General features: G+C 42.0%; 2 protein-coding genes across 9 annotated transcripts in view; one reads left to right on the top strand and one right to left on the bottom strand.

Moving 5' to 3' along the window:
* The window catches only part of LOC121554923 (PTB domain-containing engulfment adapter protein 1), a 150,349-nt gene extending 147,832 nt beyond the window's left edge, over positions 1-2,517 (top strand). For 5 of the 8 annotated variants that reach the window (XM_041868651.2, XM_041868659.2, XM_041868669.2 and 2 more), the window contains one exon: positions 1,684-2,517. In XM_041868651.2, the coding sequence (XP_041724585.1) occupies positions 1,684-1,755 (72 nt within the window). In that variant the 3' untranslated portion in view covers positions 1,756-2,517. Of the gene's footprint in view, positions 1-675 lie in introns of all 8 variants that reach the window. The other 3 variants (XM_041868643.2, XM_041868685.2, XM_041868637.2) reach the window with 2 other exon arrangements.
* Positions 2,518-5,895: 3,378 nt separating this feature from the next.
* The window catches only part of LOC121554962 (collagen alpha-2(V) chain-like), a 79,181-nt gene continuing 66,717 nt past the window's right edge, over positions 5,896-18,359 (bottom strand). The window contains exons 36-53 of the mRNA XM_041868699.1: positions 18,228-18,281; positions 18,060-18,113; positions 17,345-17,452; positions 17,190-17,243; positions 16,993-17,046; positions 16,635-16,796; positions 16,172-16,279; positions 15,957-16,064; positions 15,263-15,316; positions 15,000-15,107; positions 14,623-14,676; positions 14,216-14,323; positions 13,928-13,981; positions 13,719-13,826; positions 11,752-12,052; positions 11,304-11,485; positions 10,447-10,689; positions 5,896-7,558 (exon numbers count right to left, since the gene is read on the bottom strand). Coding sequence (XP_041724633.1) covers positions 7,412-7,558; positions 10,447-10,689; positions 11,304-11,485; positions 11,752-12,052; positions 13,719-13,826; positions 13,928-13,981; positions 14,216-14,323; positions 14,623-14,676; positions 15,000-15,107; positions 15,263-15,316; positions 15,957-16,064; positions 16,172-16,279; positions 16,635-16,796; positions 16,993-17,046; positions 17,190-17,243; positions 17,345-17,452; positions 18,060-18,113; positions 18,228-18,281 — 2,061 coding nt within the window. The 3' untranslated portion in view covers positions 5,896-7,411. The remainder of the gene's footprint in view (positions 7,559-10,446; positions 10,690-11,303; positions 11,486-11,751; positions 12,053-13,718; positions 13,827-13,927; positions 13,982-14,215; positions 14,324-14,622; positions 14,677-14,999; positions 15,108-15,262; positions 15,317-15,956; positions 16,065-16,171; positions 16,280-16,634; positions 16,797-16,992; positions 17,047-17,189; positions 17,244-17,344; positions 17,453-18,059; positions 18,114-18,227; positions 18,282-18,359) is intronic.

Consider the following 18,359-nt stretch of genomic DNA (forward strand, 5'->3'; position numbering starts at 1 on the left):
GAGATATACTGTAAGTATTTTGTCAAATGAGCCATGGGATTTTAGGGCTTGAATGGAATATCATTATATTCTATATTTTAGCTATTTCAAAGCTATTGTTACAAAGTATTAGTTGTCACTGATTGATTACAGATGCAAAACAATAATTGTTGTCACATCATCGATGCAAAACAACAACTGTTAGTTGTTATGTTATGGATGCATGAGTAATAATAATATATTATGTTCCCTTTATTGAATATGCATGTTGGGCTTTTTGTACACATTCTGTTGCTCCGCATGAATAGATACTTTTGTTAATAACTGTCATTATCATAATTGGAGCACAGCTTATCTGTAATTACAAATACAATGTCAGTCTTTTACATAAATGCCCATGCTGACTGAGTCGGCAGAGGAATTTAACTGTAAAACTGAAGCGTGGGGGTTGTTTTTATATTTCAAACTCTTTATTTTAATTGCAATTGAACTTTGGGAACCTAGCGTCCAAACCTTTACATAACCCCTCTGTCTGTGCATGAATAGCAGTTTGGGAATTTGATGGAATGCTGCAGTAGTTCCAGTAGGAGGCAATGGTTTGCTAGCATGCTGCTAAGCATCTCTTCTTTCATCTCCTTCCTGCCTTTTTCTGTCTTAACTATCTGTTTCCATATATTTTTTCCCCTTTTGCTGCAGCGTCAGAGATGGTTTGTACCTTTACACTATTTTGACCCATAAGAACCCTTCTTGTGGCTGCCGGTAATGTGACTGTGACCTTGACATCGTGAATGAATTTGCATGTATTCAGTTTGACTCTGTTGTATACTCTGCATACAGTCCATCAGTAAAGTACACCCAGCAGGCTTTTTGAAACGTCTCACTTTCATAATGCTGTACACATCTATTGTATGGAGTTGAAGTACATTCGCCTATAAACAATGTGATTTCTTAAAAACATTAACCTTGTTTTAGCTTGTATCAAGAGGATGCATATGAGTTAAAAGTGTTTGGCTATGGAAGCTTTACTTTTCTCAGTCAGTCAGTCTCTTTTATTTTATCTTTCGCGTCAACAACAAAATAAAATTACATGAATAAATAACAAATCTGATCTAATACTGTGTTGGGTGTACTTGGCTGCAACTAGTATTATCTTTGTCCATTCTTTTGTAACTGAAAATGTGTGGCAAATGTGTTATTGCTTGTCAAAACGCTTCATCATATTTGTGTTACTTGTTGTCTCTGGAACAATCTAGGGTCACATAGGGTCCGATTTATTCAAAGTCCTGTAGTTATTATTCTCTACATCCATAGGTCAGACAGATTATTGTGTACTTTGTGGTTTAGACATTATGTTTCTACACTTATTTAGAGGGATTTGGACCAAATCTTCCTCAGAACTTGTCATTTCTCAGACTGCCTCTGAGAAGGACTTGGGCATTCTAGATTTCATATCCCCTAACCATTCTTTTGTAGACTTGGATGCATGCTATTTTGGACCAAACAAGAATAAAAACTTGGGGCCAGAATGACTCTAATTTACAGAGTCTTGGTTACAGCTCACCAACTTGTCTCTCAACTTTGCTGACATTAAGAAACTGTGTTATTGATTATATCGACTACCTTCGTTTGTTATCTTTCCTCCTTTAGAGCAGGTTGACATGGGATAGATTCTTTCTAACAACCATTCTCCCCCTTGTTTTACAGGAGGGGTTCAAAATGGGACTAACCCTAGAGGGCACTGTCTTTTCTCTTGGCCCACTAGACAGTCGCTGCTGATGCCAAGTAGACATGTTGCTGTTACATACTGTTAAATCATTTGTATTAAAAGTGCCAAAATTGGGTCTAAAATTCAAGATGTCAATGTTCTTCTCATCTTAAGGTTTATATGTATTTGCATTTTAATTTGGTTTTAGAATAATGAAAGGTATATTCAAATCTGATATAGAAAGCACTATTTTTGTAAGAACTCACATGGGAAGGAGTAGTTTTGAGACCTCTTGCTTATACAGGCAATGATGGATGTAAATAGTATGTCCAATGGTACACTCTGTGGCAGAATTTTCTTATGTGTAGAATCAGTTTTATTGAATATACACCACATAGAACAGCGTTGTTATCACATTCTTATTTGTTTGTCAGACATGACTTGCTTATCATCAACTCACAAGACACGTAAATGTAGTCGGTCTTGTATTAACACTCATATACCAAACTCTCAGCTTGCCCTTAATTTGACATATCTTCTATGTTCTTTTTACTCATATGTATTTTTAGTTAACTGTAATTCATTTATTCGGATTGTTTTGTCCTGACATCGGATTTAATAGCTTTATTTTCTTGTTAAACATTTTAACAGGTGCATTTTACATATCGGTATGTATTGACATTATTTACTTTCTTATGATATATATCAGTATCCTCTTGCACCAGAAAGCACTTTTGAAAACCTCTGTCCATATACAGTACTATATACTTGTTATTTTACTTTGTATGCAATATGACTTTGCTGTTACAGTTATTAAAGAAAACATTACGACATCAATTATCGACACTCAATAAATAAAGAAGTATGTGTTGGCCATATAATGATTAAAAATATATATTTTATGAATTTTTAAATGTTATGCATTTTAAAATGTATATATTTTATATGTGAATGTCTTGGGAATCATGTGTGTTGGGTAACACTTTACATTCAGTTTGTTACATAGTAATATTGTAATGCTATTACTAAAGTGATATGTAACAACATATTAAATTGTTACTAGTGTAATTACAGCATTACTACACAGGTATAAGAAAAGTGCAAATTAATGTAAAGTGTTACCATGTTGGGCATTCTGAATATGTACTGGGGATATTCAACAATGGAGCTCTACTGATGGATAGGCTTTGATAGGCATCAAGAAGAAACAAGCCTATTGTTGTTGTTTTTTGCATCTCAGTCAATATTTATCTTGCTTGGTGGCATCACAATGACAGTAAGTAAGACAGTTTTTGAGTCGCTTGTATACATACAGTGCATTCGGAAAGTATTCAGACCTCTTCCCTTTTTCCACATTTTGTTACGTTACAGCCTTATTCTAAAATGGATTAAATTAAAATGTGTCCTCATCAGTCTACACATAATACCCCATAATGACAAAGCGAAAAAACAGGTTTTTAGAAATGTTTGCAAATGTATTAAAAATAAAAAACAGAAATACCTTATTGATATAAGTATTCAGACCCTTTGCTATGAGACTCGAAATTGAGCTCAGGTGCATCCTGTTTCCATTGATCATCCTTGAGATAATTCTACAACTTGATTGGAGTCCACCTGTGGTAAATTCAATTGATTGGACATTATTTGGAAAGGCACACACATGTCTATGTAAGGTCCCACAGTTGACAGTGCATGTCAGAGCAAAAACCAAGCCATGAGGTCGAAGAAATTGTCCGTAGAGCTCCAAGACAGGATTGTGTCAAGGCACTGATCTGGGGAAGGGTACCAAAAAATGTCTGCAGCATTGATGGTCCCCAAGAACACAGTGGCCTCCATCATTCTTAAATGGAAGAAGTTTGGAACCACCAAGACTCTTACTGGAGCTGGCCGCCCGGCCAAACTAAGCAATCGGGGGAGAAGGGCCTTGGTCAGGTAGGTCACCAAGAACCCAATTGTCGCTCTGACAGAGCTCCAGAATTCCTCTGTGGAGATGGGAGAACCTTCCAGAAGGACAACCATCTCTGCAGCACTCACCAATCAGGCCTTTATGGTAGGGTGGCCAGACAGAAGCCACTCCTCAGTAAAAGGCACGTGACAGCCCACTTGTAGTTTGCCAAAAGGCACATAAAGGACTCTCAGACCATGAGAAACAAGATTCTCTGGTCTGATGAAACCAAGATTGAACTCTTTGGCCTGAATGCCAAATGTCACATCTGGAAGAAACCTGGCACCATCCCTACAGTGAAGAATGGTGGTGGCAGCATCATGCTGTGGGGATGTTTTTCAGCGGCAGGGACTGGGGGACTAGTCAGGATCGAGGGAAAGATGAACGGAGCAAGGTACAGAGAGATCCTTGATGAAAACCTGCTCCAGAGTACTCAGGACCTCAGACTGGGGTGAAGGTTCACCTTCCAACAGAACAATGACCCTAAGCACACAGCCAAGACAACGCAGGAGTGGCTTCGGGAGAAGTCTCTGAATGTCCTTGAGTGGCTCAGCCAGAGCCTGGACTTGAACCCGATCTAACATATCTAGAGAGACCTGAAAATAGCGGTGCAGCGACGCTCCCCATCCAATCTGACAGAGCTTGAGAGGATTTGCAGAGAATCTGAGAAACTCACCAAATACAGGTGTGCCAAGCTTGTACCGTCATACCCAAGAAGATTCAAGGCTGTAATCGCTGCCAAAGGTGCTTCAACAAAGTACTGAGTAAAGGGTCTGAATACTTATGTAAATTTGATATTTCAGTTTTTTTGTGGGAGCAGTCATATGGTCAAGTACTGCAAAGAAATACCTAGTTAAGGTGCAGCTGGTCCAGAACAGAGTGGCACATCTTGCTCTTCATTGTAATCAGAGGGCTAATATTAATACAATGCATGCCAGTCTCTCTTGGCTAAGAGTTGAGGAAAGACTGACTGCATCACATCTTGTTTTTATAAGAAACATTAATTTGTTGAAAATTCCAAATAGTTTGCATAGTCAACATACACACTGCACTGACACACACACTTACCCCACCAGACATGCCACCAGGGGTCTTTTCACAGTCCCCAGGTCCAGAACATATTCAAGGAAACGTACAGTATGGGTGCATGGAACTCCCTTCCATCTTATATAGCGCAAGTGAACAGCAAACCTGATTTCAAAAAACAAATAAAGCAACACCTCACGGCACAACGCCTCTCCCCATGTGACCTACTTGTTGTGAGTATGTACTGACATGTATGTGTAACTGATAGATGCACACACACACTACATGTTAATGTTTTTAAATGTATGTAAATTGTAAACTCTTTTGTCTGTAATGTTTTTTTCGTTGTGTCGGACCCCAGTAAGACTAGCTGTCGTCATTGGCGTCGGCTAATGGGGATCCTAATAAATAAAACATTAATAAAATAACAAATCAATTACTATCATGTACGAACTATCTTCCTTTAATAACCTCTCCCTCAACGTCAACAAAACAAAGGAGCTGATCGTGAACTTCAGGAGACAGCAGAGGGAGCACGCCCCCATCCACTTCGACGGGGCCGCAGTGGAGAAGGTGAAAAGCTTCAAGTTCCTCAGCGTACACATCACTGACAATCTGAAATGGTCCAACGACACAGACAGTGTGGTGAAGAAGGCACAACAGCATCTCTTCAACCTCAGGAGGCTGAATAAATGTGGCTTGGCCCCTAAGACCCTCACAAACTTTTACAGATGTACCATTGAGAGCATCCTGTTGGGCTGTATCACCGCCTGGTACGGCAACTGCACCATCCGCAACCGCAGGGCTCTCCAGAGGGTGGTGCGGTCACCTCATCGCATCACCGGGAGCATACTGCTTGCCCTTCAGGACATCTACAGCACCCGGTGTTACAGGAAGGCCAAGAGGATCATCAAGGACCTCAGCCACACGAGCCATGGCCTGTTCACCCCGCTATCCTCCAGAAGGCGAGGTCAGTACAGGTGCATCAAAGCTGGGACCGAGAGACTTTAATAAATGTGCATAAAATTCTAAAAACCTGCTTTTGCTTCGTCATTATGGAGTATTGTGTGTAGATTGATGAGGGAAAAAATCTATTTTATCCATTTTAGAATAAGGCTGTAACGTAACAAAATGTAGATAAAGTCAAGGGGTCTGAATACTTTCCGAATGCACTGTACTCATGAATACTAAGAGTGACTTATAAACAAATAAACTTTTAAATGAAAACAAGCAGAACAAAAACATTTCAATATTTATTTCAGTGGATGAAACTGACTTGATTCCAGGATAGATTATCTTATTGATCTGCCTCGGAGACGGACCTATCAGCCTCCAGAATATTTACAGTTTTGAAATATTTAATAAATACTATCATTATGGTAAGTTACCTCAAACAAAGAAATCAGAAAGTTGATTTAGGAAAAACGTAACTAAAAAGAGACATAAAGCAACAAGACAATGGAACATAATACATTTATAATTACAAAGCTAAATAAATGTTCAATCCACATGTAATCTGCCTTTGGCAATATTTAATTTATCTCTGTGCAAACAAACAAACTTAGTAAATGCAGTAAGGCACAGCTTTACCTAAAAAGTAGGACCTTAGCTAATTAATATGACAAAAAAGAGCTTTGGGAATAGACAAGCATTTTGTTTAATTTGTTGCACAGCAAAAATACATGAAGCAAATAGGCTTTCAAGGTCATCTTATTCAATGTCTCAAAAGCTGCTATAAAATATAACTAAGAGAAAGTGACTTAAAGGGCAACATGCAGAAAAAACATTACACACTTGTAGTGTTAAAATTATCATGAATTTAAAATATAACACATTCAAAGTGTTGAAATTATCACGAATGAAAAACAACACTAATTAATTAAAAAAAGGAAATTCTTCTTTCACAATCACCACACACTTTTCACGAGACACTGATTCTACCTCTCCATTTTTATTGGTAGCCGCAAACCCTGCCCTGTACCGTAGTTGGGAGAGAAGCACATGATCACCACTTACAGACAGCACCAAACCTGTGAAAAGACAGCACCAAACCTGTGGCATCCCAGTTTGTGGCGACGAGGTAGCTGACACGGAGAAATCGACAGTCTGGTTCGATCTTTCATTTGTATTCAATGGAGTCAGTACAGAGTTGATAACTTGGATACAGACATCAGTTGTATTAAACTGTCTTTAAGTTCTGGAAAGAAAAAACAGCAATGTATGGCAATGAAAGCATTTATCTGAATTAATTTCCTCAATAGCACCGTAAACGTTCATTTGACATTGAAAACACTTTGGAATAAACCGTTGTAGGTATATTCTTGCAGAATGTTGCTCTCATCTTACAAACAGCAGTTAATGACTCTTTTTTTAAGCATTCATATTTATCAAGGACCTTTGGCAGCTTTTTATCTTTGTTCCATAAAATCTAATATTGTATCAATACATTGGATCTTTTTACCTTGGCATAAACTAAATGTAATTACAGATGAAACATGCTCATACTATATTTCTCAAGTGCAAGCAAAGTTTCTAAATGTTGCTTGCTCGCTCTTTATTTCTCCCAAACATTCATCTAACGTACATAGGGCGAAAACATATCGACTATGATGGGTAATGGTTGGAAAGGCACAATAAATATCTTGCTACGGGGCGAGAATAGTCCACCAGTACTTGTATGTACAAGGCTGATCGCGTCAGCTGTCAGTTCAAGAGTCTCTGGATTCTCTTCAATACGTCCCTGTTGTTGTTGGAATTTATAGGAAGCAAACCGGCCCAATATTGATACCAAACTCCTGATTGGAACCACCAATGTCCACAGGGGCCATATCCATGATGGGAAGTCTGGCTGTTTTCTGTGTCCTGTACTCAAACACTGTCTTGCCCCAGTTACCATTGGATTGCTTTAAAGAGAAAGAAATGACAAAGGTTAAATTAAGATCTCAGGAAGCCACTGTTTCCAGTGAGAACCCACCCTTACCAAAAAAACATGAACAAATCACGTGGTTTTTGGACGTGTGAAGTTTCACATGCATGTTTTTTTACATGTATTTTCCCTCATGTGGAAACCCCCCGCATATTTTTTTTCTCCACACTTTTCTTTTTCACCACTTCCAGGTACATCTGGTCGCCCATCCAGGGACCGACCAGAACTGACCCTGCTTAGCTTCAGGGACAAACCAGCAGTGGGATGCAGGGTGATATGTTGCTGGAATGAATGTGCCAAAACTTGCAACTGAAAAAAAGGCAGCGAAAGCAAAGGCCACGGTAACATAACCAAAGATGGGGACAATTGCAGGACAGAGGGAGGCATTTTATTTAATCGTGTTATCATTTTATTTTTTATTGCATCCATAACACACAAAAAAATCTCAGTTCGAAATTATTTATTTGCAATATTTTGTTTCGCTATCAATACTTTTGGGTATATGTTTTGCTTTCAATATCATTATTTTTGTTTGAAATACAAAAAAATAAAATCTCGACTTCAGACGTTTTGCTTGATATTAATGGCACAAAAGTGACTCACTCAGGATTGCACCATATAATAACACAAACTCTATTACACTATTACTCCCCGCCAGTTTCAGTAAAAGGGATGGAGCTGGAGAAATGCAACCACTCTGAAATCCATAGACTATGCTTGTCACGCCCTGGCTCTGGGGACACTGTTATGTTGAGCCAGGGTGTGTAGATCTATGTATTTCATTTCTATGTTGGCCAGTGTGGTTCTCAATCAGAGGCAACGAGTGTCAGCTGTGGCTGGTTGTCTCTGATTGGGAACCACATTTAAACAGGCTGTTTGCCCACAGTGGTTGTGGGATCTTGTTCGTGTTGGTTTGTGTTTGACCATTGACTGTCACGTTATCGTTTTGTTGTTTTTGATCGTGTATCATAAATAAAGAGTATGTTCGTCTGCAACGCTGCGCCTTGGTCCTCATCTCTTCCCGACGTTCGTGACAGAAGATCCCACCAAGACTGGACCAAGCAGCGTGTCCAGGAGCCATCGCCAGGGAGATCTCTAGCAGATCTCCTTCGCCTCCTCGACTGGGTCAAGCCGGGTGAGGAAGAAAAGGGCCGGACTTGGAAGCAGAAGGGCGAAAGTCTGGCGAGGGACATGGAGACCTGGTCCACGGGTAGGAGAGACGGCCAGAAAATTTTTAGGGGGGGGCTAACGCCGTGGACGACGGGCCAGCAGGAGACCGCGACAGAGCGGCCCAGCGGGTTGGCAGAGGAGGCCGCCAGGTTACGGGGGCCACTGGTCGAAGAGGGGATGGAAGGTGTAGAGGCACGGCGAGAGGTACCGGGGTGTGTTACCAGTCCGGTCCGGCCCATTCCAGATCCCTGCGTAGGGCCAGTGGTGTGTGTCCCCAGTACGGTCCGGCCTGTTCCTGCTCCCCGCACCAGGCCAATGGTGCGAGTCTCCAGCCCGGTCCAGCCTGTTCCTGCTCCACGCACCAAGCCAGGGGTGCGTATCGTCAGCCCGGTCCGGCCTGTTCCTGCTCCCCGCACCAAGCCGATGGTGCGCGTCGCCAGCCCGGTTCGGCCTGTTCCTGCCACTCGCACCAAGCCAGGGGTGCGAGTCGTCAGCCCGGTCCAGCCCGTTCCTGCTCCACGCACCAAGCCAGGGGTGCGCATCGTCAGCCCGGTTCGGCCCGCTCCTGCTCCTCACACCAAGCCAGTGGTGTGCGTCGTCAGTCCAGCACGGCCCGTGCCTGTTCTCCACACCAAGCCAGTGGTGGGCGTCATCAGTCCGGCACGGCCCGTGCCTGTTCCACTGGTGCCTGGTCCGGCACCGGTCAGATGCGTTACGCCGGAGCTAGAGCAATCCGCTCCATCAGTGTGCTGTCCAGCTCCGGCCAGCGGGGCCAGACCGGACCAGGGGTACTTTGGGGGGTTGGAGAGGGAGTGGCGATCAGGCCCGGAGCCGGATCCGCCGCCAAGGCGGAGTGCCCACCCGGTCCCTCCCCTGTGGTATTTAGTTGGCGCGGTCGGAGTCCGTGCCTTTAGGGGGGGGTACTGTCACGCCCTGGCTCTGGGGACACTGTTATGTTGAGCCAGGGTGTGTAGATCTATGTATTTCATTTCTATGTTGGCCAGTGTGGTTCTCAATCAGAGGCAACGAGTGTCAGCTGTGGCTGGTTGTCTCTGATTGGGAACCACATTTAAACAGGCTGTTTGCCCACAGTGGTTGTGGGATCTTGTTCGTGTTGGTTTGTGTTTGACCATTGACTGTCACGTTATCGTTTTGTTGTTTTTGATCGTGTATCATAAATAAAGAGTATGTTCGTCTGCAACGCTGCGCCTTGGTCCTCCTCTCTTCCCGACGTTCGTGACAATGCTATGGATGCAAGGACTGACCATCCATCATATCAAAATTATAGTTTTAACCATGTTTTTAGGCTAAACAGTGGTTGTTTACATTTACTTTGCAAAATCATTCCCTTGGCCCGCATTTTGGCTTTATAGATGTGGTCACTCTAATTCCACCAGTGGAAACATTGCTACTGCAACAGTTTCACGCGAAACTGAAATTCACATGTGAGGTGAAAGCATGTTATTCTCTTCACATGTGAAAAGGTCGTGTTAACATGTGAACTCCAATTTTAATACATGTGAAAATATGGTTTCACGTGCGAAAATTAAGCTCAACATGTGAAAACAGCTATTTCACATGTGGAAATGCAATTTCACATGTGAAACTGCAAATGTCTTTTTTTTTTAAGGGAAGATTGAAATGTTTCAGGAACCAAACTTAAACGGCCACAAAACGTCTATTGAAAATACTCACTCCACAACTGTCCTCCACCACGGTGTATCTGAAGCGGTTGTTTCCCTCTGCCTTGAGCTCCAGGTCATTCGACCCCTTGAGGATGACTGCTTTCTTTAGGTTCCCAGTCGCCTCATCCTTGTAGCCCACTGTGTTCTTGCAGTGGTAGGTGATGGTCTGAGAAGCCTCTTTGGAGAGCAGACGGATGAATGTCATCTGGATGGTGACCGAGTTGGCAGGCTGATCTTTGTTACCATAGGTGAACTGCAAAAACACAAAAAGAGAAAACAAACAACAGTTGAAAAATTGGTGGCAAATGATGAGCTCACTTTTCAGATACATTTCAATATGATGTTATCAGCAGTTATCAGTAATGTCGTAGTTATTTATATACGTGTCACATTTACATAGCACATATTATCTGTGATTGTCAAATGTGTGTATATTGCTAGATTTAGTCTTCAGACTTGCTTTACAAAGAAAGTATTTTTCCTCAGCAATACCCCACTACCATATCAAATACTTTTATCCCATAATTATGGTGGAATGCATGGAAGCAGAATTCCCACAGACTTCCGAAATTGAACCACTGAAGGGGAACATTTTGAATGCCCAGTGATCCAATGGGTCCCAGAGTAGTTTCCTTTCTAATTCCAACGGTAATCACAGTGAAAAAGTATTAGGTAGCTTAGTGGTTAAGAGCGTTGTGCCAGTAACTGAAAGGTCGCTGGTTCTAATCCCCGAGCCGACTAGGTGAAAATCTGTTGATGTGCCCTTGAGCAAGGCACTTAACCCTAATTGCTCCTGTAAGTCGCTCTGGATAAGAGCGTCTGCTAAATGACTAAAATGTTATGTTAAAATGTGAAAAATTGTCGTACTTTTGTTCCTCTATTGATATCAGCTCCAAACCACACAGGCTTATTCCTTGAGGTACTCCACCATACTTTCTTAGGTATGCTGGCGGGGTTAGCCGAGATGCAGGTCTCTCCAGTCTCCATATTACAATGTACTTTGATAGCATCCTCTGAGCTTCCTTGGTTTGGATCAACCCAGTATTCACCTGGAATAGAGAAAGAGAATATTGTCCCACAATTGTCCCATCTGCCCTGGTCTATTGGCTTGTTTTACTAAAGAGATGTTTCTTATGTGATTTACGCATCCTCAGGGGTAGAAGTTTTGCCAAAATATTCAAAACTGTTTCAAACACACACCACCCCACATCACATGAAGCAATGGCTGCATGATAAGACATGGTCTGAATACTGAATAACTACAACAAAAACACCTCAATTATGTACTTCCCGCCTCATGGAAACAACAACTTACCGCTTTTCTTCAGTGGGTAGCACTGCTTCAAGTCCTCACAGGTCCTGGCCGGGTGCTTCCTGCTGCCGTCTGGGCTTTTCATGCTGTCGATCTGGCTGCTGAGGGCCTTCAGAGTGGCCTGAACACCTGGGTCCAGCTGCTGAGTGGCATTGCTGTTGGGCAGAGCCTCATCCTCGTTGAACTCTGGAGGGGGGGGGGCAGCATCATAGTCGTGCATGCCGCCAAATAGGTCATCCATGGCAGCCGTGGGGGGTCCGGGAGGCCCGGGAGGACCATTGGGACCAGGCTCTCCAGGAGGTCCCTGGAAACCAAAGAGTTATGGTAAATAGAGAGTAATTACAAGGTGTGAACAAATTAAGTGTTTTGACATTATGTGCCAAATGTTAATGACGTTTGCGCTGACTTTCCAGGAAATGTCCATATCAGTTGTCCATGTACAGTTGAAGTCGGAAGTTTACATACACTTAGGTTGGAGTCATTAAAACTCGTTTTTCAACCACTCCACAAATTTCTTGTTAACAAACTATAGTTTTGCCATGTCGGTTAGGACATCTACTTTGTGCATTACACAAGTAATGTTTCCAACAATTGTTTACAGACAGATTATTAAGGTACCACGTTTATCTGTACAAACAATAGTACACAAGTATAAAAACCATGGGACCATGCAGCAGTCATACCGCTCAGGAAGGAGACGCATTCTGTCTCCTAGAGATGAATGTACTTTGGTGCAAAAAGTGCAAATCAATCCCAGAACAACAGCAAAGGACCTTGTGAAAATGCTGGAGGAAACAGGTACAAAAGTATCTATATCCACAGTAAAACGAGTCCTATATTGACATAACCTGAAAGGCCGCTCAGCAAGGAAGAAGCCACTACTCCAAAACCTCCATAAAAAAGCCAGACTACGGTTTGCAACTGCACTTGGGGACAAAGATCGTACTTTTTGGAGAAACGTCCTCTGGTGTGATGAAACAAAAATAGAACTGTTTGGCCATAATGACCATTGTTAAGTTTGGAGGAAAAAGGGGGATCTTGCAAGCCGAAGAACACCATCCCAACCGTGAAGCACGGTGGTTGCAGCATCATGCTGTGAGGGTGCTTTGCTGCAGGAGGGACTGGTGCACTTCACAAAATAGATGGCATCATGAGGAAGGAAAATTATGTGGATATATTGAAGCAACATCTCAAGACATCAGTCAGGAAGTTAAAGCTTGGTCGCAAATGGGTCTTCCAAATGGACAATGACCCCAAGCATACTTCCAAAGTTGTGGCAAAATGGCTTAAGGACAACAAAGTCAAGGTATTGGAGTGGCCATCACAAAGCCCTGACCTCAATCCTATAGAACATTTGTGGGCAGAACTGAAAAAGCGTGTGCGAGCAAGAAGGCCTACAAACCTGACTCAGTTACACCAGCTCTGTCAGGAGGAATGGGCCAAAATTCACCAAACTTATTGTGGGAAGCTTGTGGAAGGCTGCCCGAAACGTTTGACCCAAGTTAAACAATTTAAAGGCAATGCTACCAAATACTAATTGAGTGTATGTAACCTTCTGACCCACTGGGAATGTGATGAAAGAAATAAAAGCTGAAATAAATCATTCGCTCTACTATTATTCTGACATTTCACATTCTTAAAATAAAGTGGTGATCCTAACTGACCTAAGACAGGGAATTTTTACTAGGATTAAATGTCAGGAATTGTGAAAAAACTGAGTTTAAATGTATTTGGCTAAGGTGTATGTGTGGTCCTCTGTAGCTCAGCTGGTAGAGCACGGCGCTTGTAACGCCAAGGTAGTGGGGTCGAACCCCGGGACCACCCATATACAAAAAAATAATAATTATGCACGCATGACTGTAAGTCGCTTTGGATAAAAGCGTCTGCTAAATGGCTTATTATTATTATTATTATGTAAACTTCCGACTTCAACTGTAGGTGAAACGATTCTTAAATGGAAATTAACATGCCTCAGGTCCGATATCGCCACTAATTCCACGGGTTCCAGGAGGTCCCATTGGTCCAGGCTGTCCGATGTACCCTTCTTTTCCTGGGGGTCCAACTGGTCCAGGGGGTCCCTATCATAACATACCATGATAAAGATCCAGTATAATGAAACATTAAATACAATATGGTTGGGAACATGGAACATCATTGAACAGTCTGATATGATACGTGCTCTTTGGCCGCTTGGTCCGACGATTCCTGATGCTCCCTGCTCTCCTGTTGTACCCTAAAAATAAAGGAGTAAATAATTAATATTAAGATTGATATCAACTTAAAAGGATACACTTACACTGAGTGTTCAAAACATTAAGGACACCTGCTCTTTCCATGACATAGACTGACCAGGTGAATCCAGGTGAAAGCTATGGTGCAACTCGATATTAGGAAGGTGTCCTTAATGTTTGTACACTCAGTGTATATAAGTTCTACTCAATAAAAGATAAGTATTGATTTGACATACAGGTGGACCAGGTAGACCCTGCAAACCGGTGAAACCTCTGTGTCCTTTCTGTCCCCTCTCTCCATGGTCTCCGAGGTCACCCTTATCACCCATTGGTCCTTGTGGTCCCTGTTGTTTAGAAGGACACCATGCAATCACATTTTATGGGACGTCCAAAGAAAAACGAGAAAGCTCATTTCTGTTTGTGGTTACGTGTCGCCATACAAATATGCAATGGGCAGTTCTCACATGAGTCAAGCCTAATGCTCTAGTAGTCAAAACCACAGCATGCATGTTATTATTTATGTGACTGCTCATTTTTATTAGGATATTGAATACGTTTGAACATTAAAAAACATTTATTGGTGGTTTAGTCATTAAAGTGAAATTATAACCTTTTATCATGTATATGTTTATGATGGTCTTACCGTTAACCCTCTCTTTCCTGCTGAACCGGGTGGACCGTTTGGTCCTCTGGAACCCTGTGTATGAATAGGATACCAACATGAGTTCATTAGATAAAGTATGCCTGTATTATTATTATTATTATTATTATTATTATTATTTATTTATTTGTACCTTTATTTTACTTGGCAAGTCAGTTAAGAACAAATTCTTATTTACAATGACGGCCTACACCGGCCAAACCCGGACGACGCTGGGCCAATTGTGCGCCAGCTGGGCCAATATAAGGAACATGTACACATTGTCAGGACCCTTTTCTTTTTCCTTCTTATGTAATCTTGGGATTCTCATGTATTGACAAGGAAATTCCTTACATAAATGAAAAGGGCATATTACGTACAGCGTCTCCTCTCTTTCCAGAATCCCCGGTGGCACCGACTGGACCTGGAGTTCCTGGTTGTCCTGGGGTCCCAACCAGACCCTCTGGACCATGGTCCCCTCGATCTCCCTGTTGAAATCATCGGAATCAGAACCATTAAATTGACATGCAACAAAAGGTTGTAAGAAATGTGTCTTGCTGTTTCAACACAGTTGGTCAAGCACAATAAACAATACGAGACATTTTGGACACAGTGTTGCCAATGGAAAGTGTTCAGCTCCTACCCTTTGACCAATGACTCCATCTTTGCCTGGCGGCCCATCAGATCCAGCAGGACCCTGAAGGAAAACAACGTATTGTGAATAACTACTGTAACCTCTACGGAATATGTAAGGGATAATCAAGGAGGGGCTATGCGTTCTATGGAAAATAATGATCAACGTGGAAGGTGTGTTCCATCACGCGCTAGTGGACTGGAACAACCTTCCATGGAGTTGCATTATTTTGATTATCCCTTTCATACCATGGCTATAATTTAACACATTTGCCGCTAGAAATGTGTTCATTTGCATGTAGAAATATGAACATCCACTAAGTAGCTAGCAAGTTTACTATATATCTATACAGTAGTTGCCTTGGTAGCCAAACAAACAGACTTGCTAGTTTAGCTAACCAAACCATCAGTCCTAGCATGCTATTGTGAAAATCGAATTCAACAATGCCAATAATGTTTTAATTCGACGTTTGCTTTCAAAAGTAGCTCAAATAGAAAATGTAAGAATAAACTATAGCCATTGAAGTCTACCGTGCTGATATACCTTGCATAATATAGGGAAATAATGCACGCTCTATAATGCCCTTCAAGCCAATCAGAAAATAGTATTCAACGCCATGGTATAAACTCTCTTACTGCTAGCAGCAAGAGGACAAATAGTGAAGTGAAAGGTTTTGGCGGAAAAAACGTAAGGGGAAACTTACATCGGGACCAGGATCACCACGAGGTCCGTTGGCACCAGGAGAACCGACCGGGCCAGGGGGGCCTTTGTCTCCCCCAGGTCCTGCAGTCCCCTGTTTTCCTGGAGGACCCTACAAACACCACATGGACAATGGAACCATGACATGCAATGTGGAAGCAGCTCTGATTGCGGCCACATTAGTGGGATTCTAACCAATGTGTTGAAATCAGAACATACCGCTGGTCCTGGAAGTCCCAGCATTCCACGCTCTCCCCTCTGACCAGGAAGACCCACAATGCCTCTCTGTCCTGTTGTTCCGGCGGGACCTGGAGGTCCATCAGGACCCTGTGGAAACAAATCCAGTTGATATTGTCTAGATATTGCCCTGTAACAGGGTTGTGGTCAATCCAATTCAACAAGACTCAAACTCCAAATTCAGTTCAGTTCATGAATTGGATGATTCCTGATATTTTTGTTGAGTTTATTTTTTCTTATTTCAATTCATATCCTGACTTAATGGATAAACTATTATACAGCAATGTGTTTCTGTACAATAAATTCCTGAGGTGTACTTTTTTGTTCTAACCCGGCATGAACACACCCGATTCAACTTATCAAGGGCTTGGTGATGTGCAGCCCTTGGGACTCTCCCAGGAACGGATTGAGAAACATTGTTAATCAGCAAAACGTAATAGTTTACCGTGGGTCCGTCTTCCCCAGAGTCTCCTTTGTCTCCTGAGCCTCCGGCTGGTCCTGGGGGGCCGCTTTCTCCTTGTCTCCCAGGGGATCCGTTCTCTCCACGAAGGCCAGGAGGACCCTCCTTCCCAGGGGGACCAAGGGGTCCGGCCTCTCCAACGGGACCCTGTTAGAAAAATAATGTTGTTTTGTTACTGTTGTTCTTTATCTCTGAGAATAATGTGAAGTGTGTAAGTAATGGGTGGTCAGTGGTTATCATTTTTGTATTCAATAGCCAGTGGCATATTGAAATGATAGCTGGTGGCTACTTCCAAATGGATATATTAACCAATAGAACCAATAGTGGTTTGATGATTACTTACAGTTGAGCCTGGTGGTCCAACCCTGCCTGCAGATCCAGGGAAACCAGTGGGGCCCTACGAGTGAAAAGATGAGAAGATCCACATGGTTACTATTCATTAGATAGTTATATACTCTCTATACCGCATGTGTCAATACATGGGCACAATCCTGTCACAGTCCCAAGAGGCTGTGGTCATAATTCATAACATTAACTTACAGGTGCACCCTGGGTTCCTCTTCCACCCTTCAGTCCAGCCACACCGACAATACCCTGCGGAGAGATGAAGATTGTTGAATGAGATTGTTCCTCCTGTTTAGTCTGTTGTCTGTGTGAGATAATGTAGCACAAGATAATGTAGCTTGTTAACTCACAGGAGGTCCATGCGATCCAGCCAAGCCCTGAGGCCCTGGAGAACCAGCATCACCCTTCTGACCAGGCTCTCCAGGCTCCCCCTTGACCCCTGGTTGACCATCGGGACCCTGTATAAGGACAATAACACAACAAGCATGAGCGCTGGAAACAGCCCAAACTACTTTTCTTACTAGAAAGCACAAAAGGGGGTCTAAGAATATGATATATATATATATATATATATATATATATATGGTTGAGCTACAGTAGCTAACTATATATAGCTAACTATATGAGCTACTCATGATGATGTATTGTTTGTTTGTTTTTTTGCTTTTGAAGAGCTTTGAGATTATGAAAAGCATTCTAGAAATTGTATAAATTATTATTATAATGATTATAACATGATACAGAATATGATATGCAGTACAGATGTAGGATCTTAATTTGAGCCAGTTTTCTACAGCAGAAAAATAATCCTGCTGCAACAGGAAATGTGAATAATTATGTGTATTATAATTCATGGACATTTTTGTAGGGGTTGATACATTTTTCATAAGGGAAAATGAAGTATGAAATTTAAGTTTTAAATTTATTGCAGGAAATTTCTCCTGCAACAGGGTGCTGAAATTAAGATCCTATCTGTATGACATGAATTGTTATGATCGCTATGACTCTAAGAAAATCTGTTTAATGTTATCTCATAGGCATGGGTTACAGAAAATAATGACTTACGGGGGGTCCACCAAACCCAACAGGACCAATAGGACCAGGTTCACCACGGGGTCCCTGGTGGAACAGAATATAAATAAAGCATTATAATGCCATAATACCTGATATGATCATTTCAAGGTAAATATGTCATTGTATGCTTTAATACTCAATGTCCAGTTGTCCACTCACAGGCATAGCTCTTGATCCATGAGGCCCGGGAGGGCCTTTAGGACCAGCTTCTCCCTGCAATTGCAACAAGTTTTAGTTCTACCGTCACAACAAAAGATGAACTAAATAATAATTCTAGCTTTTGGCAAACTA

Source organism: Coregonus clupeaformis, chromosome 4 (assembly GCF_020615455.1).
Source record: "Coregonus clupeaformis isolate EN_2021a chromosome 4, ASM2061545v1, whole genome shotgun sequence".
Taxonomy (NCBI): domain Eukaryota; kingdom Metazoa; phylum Chordata; class Actinopteri; order Salmoniformes; family Salmonidae; genus Coregonus; species Coregonus clupeaformis.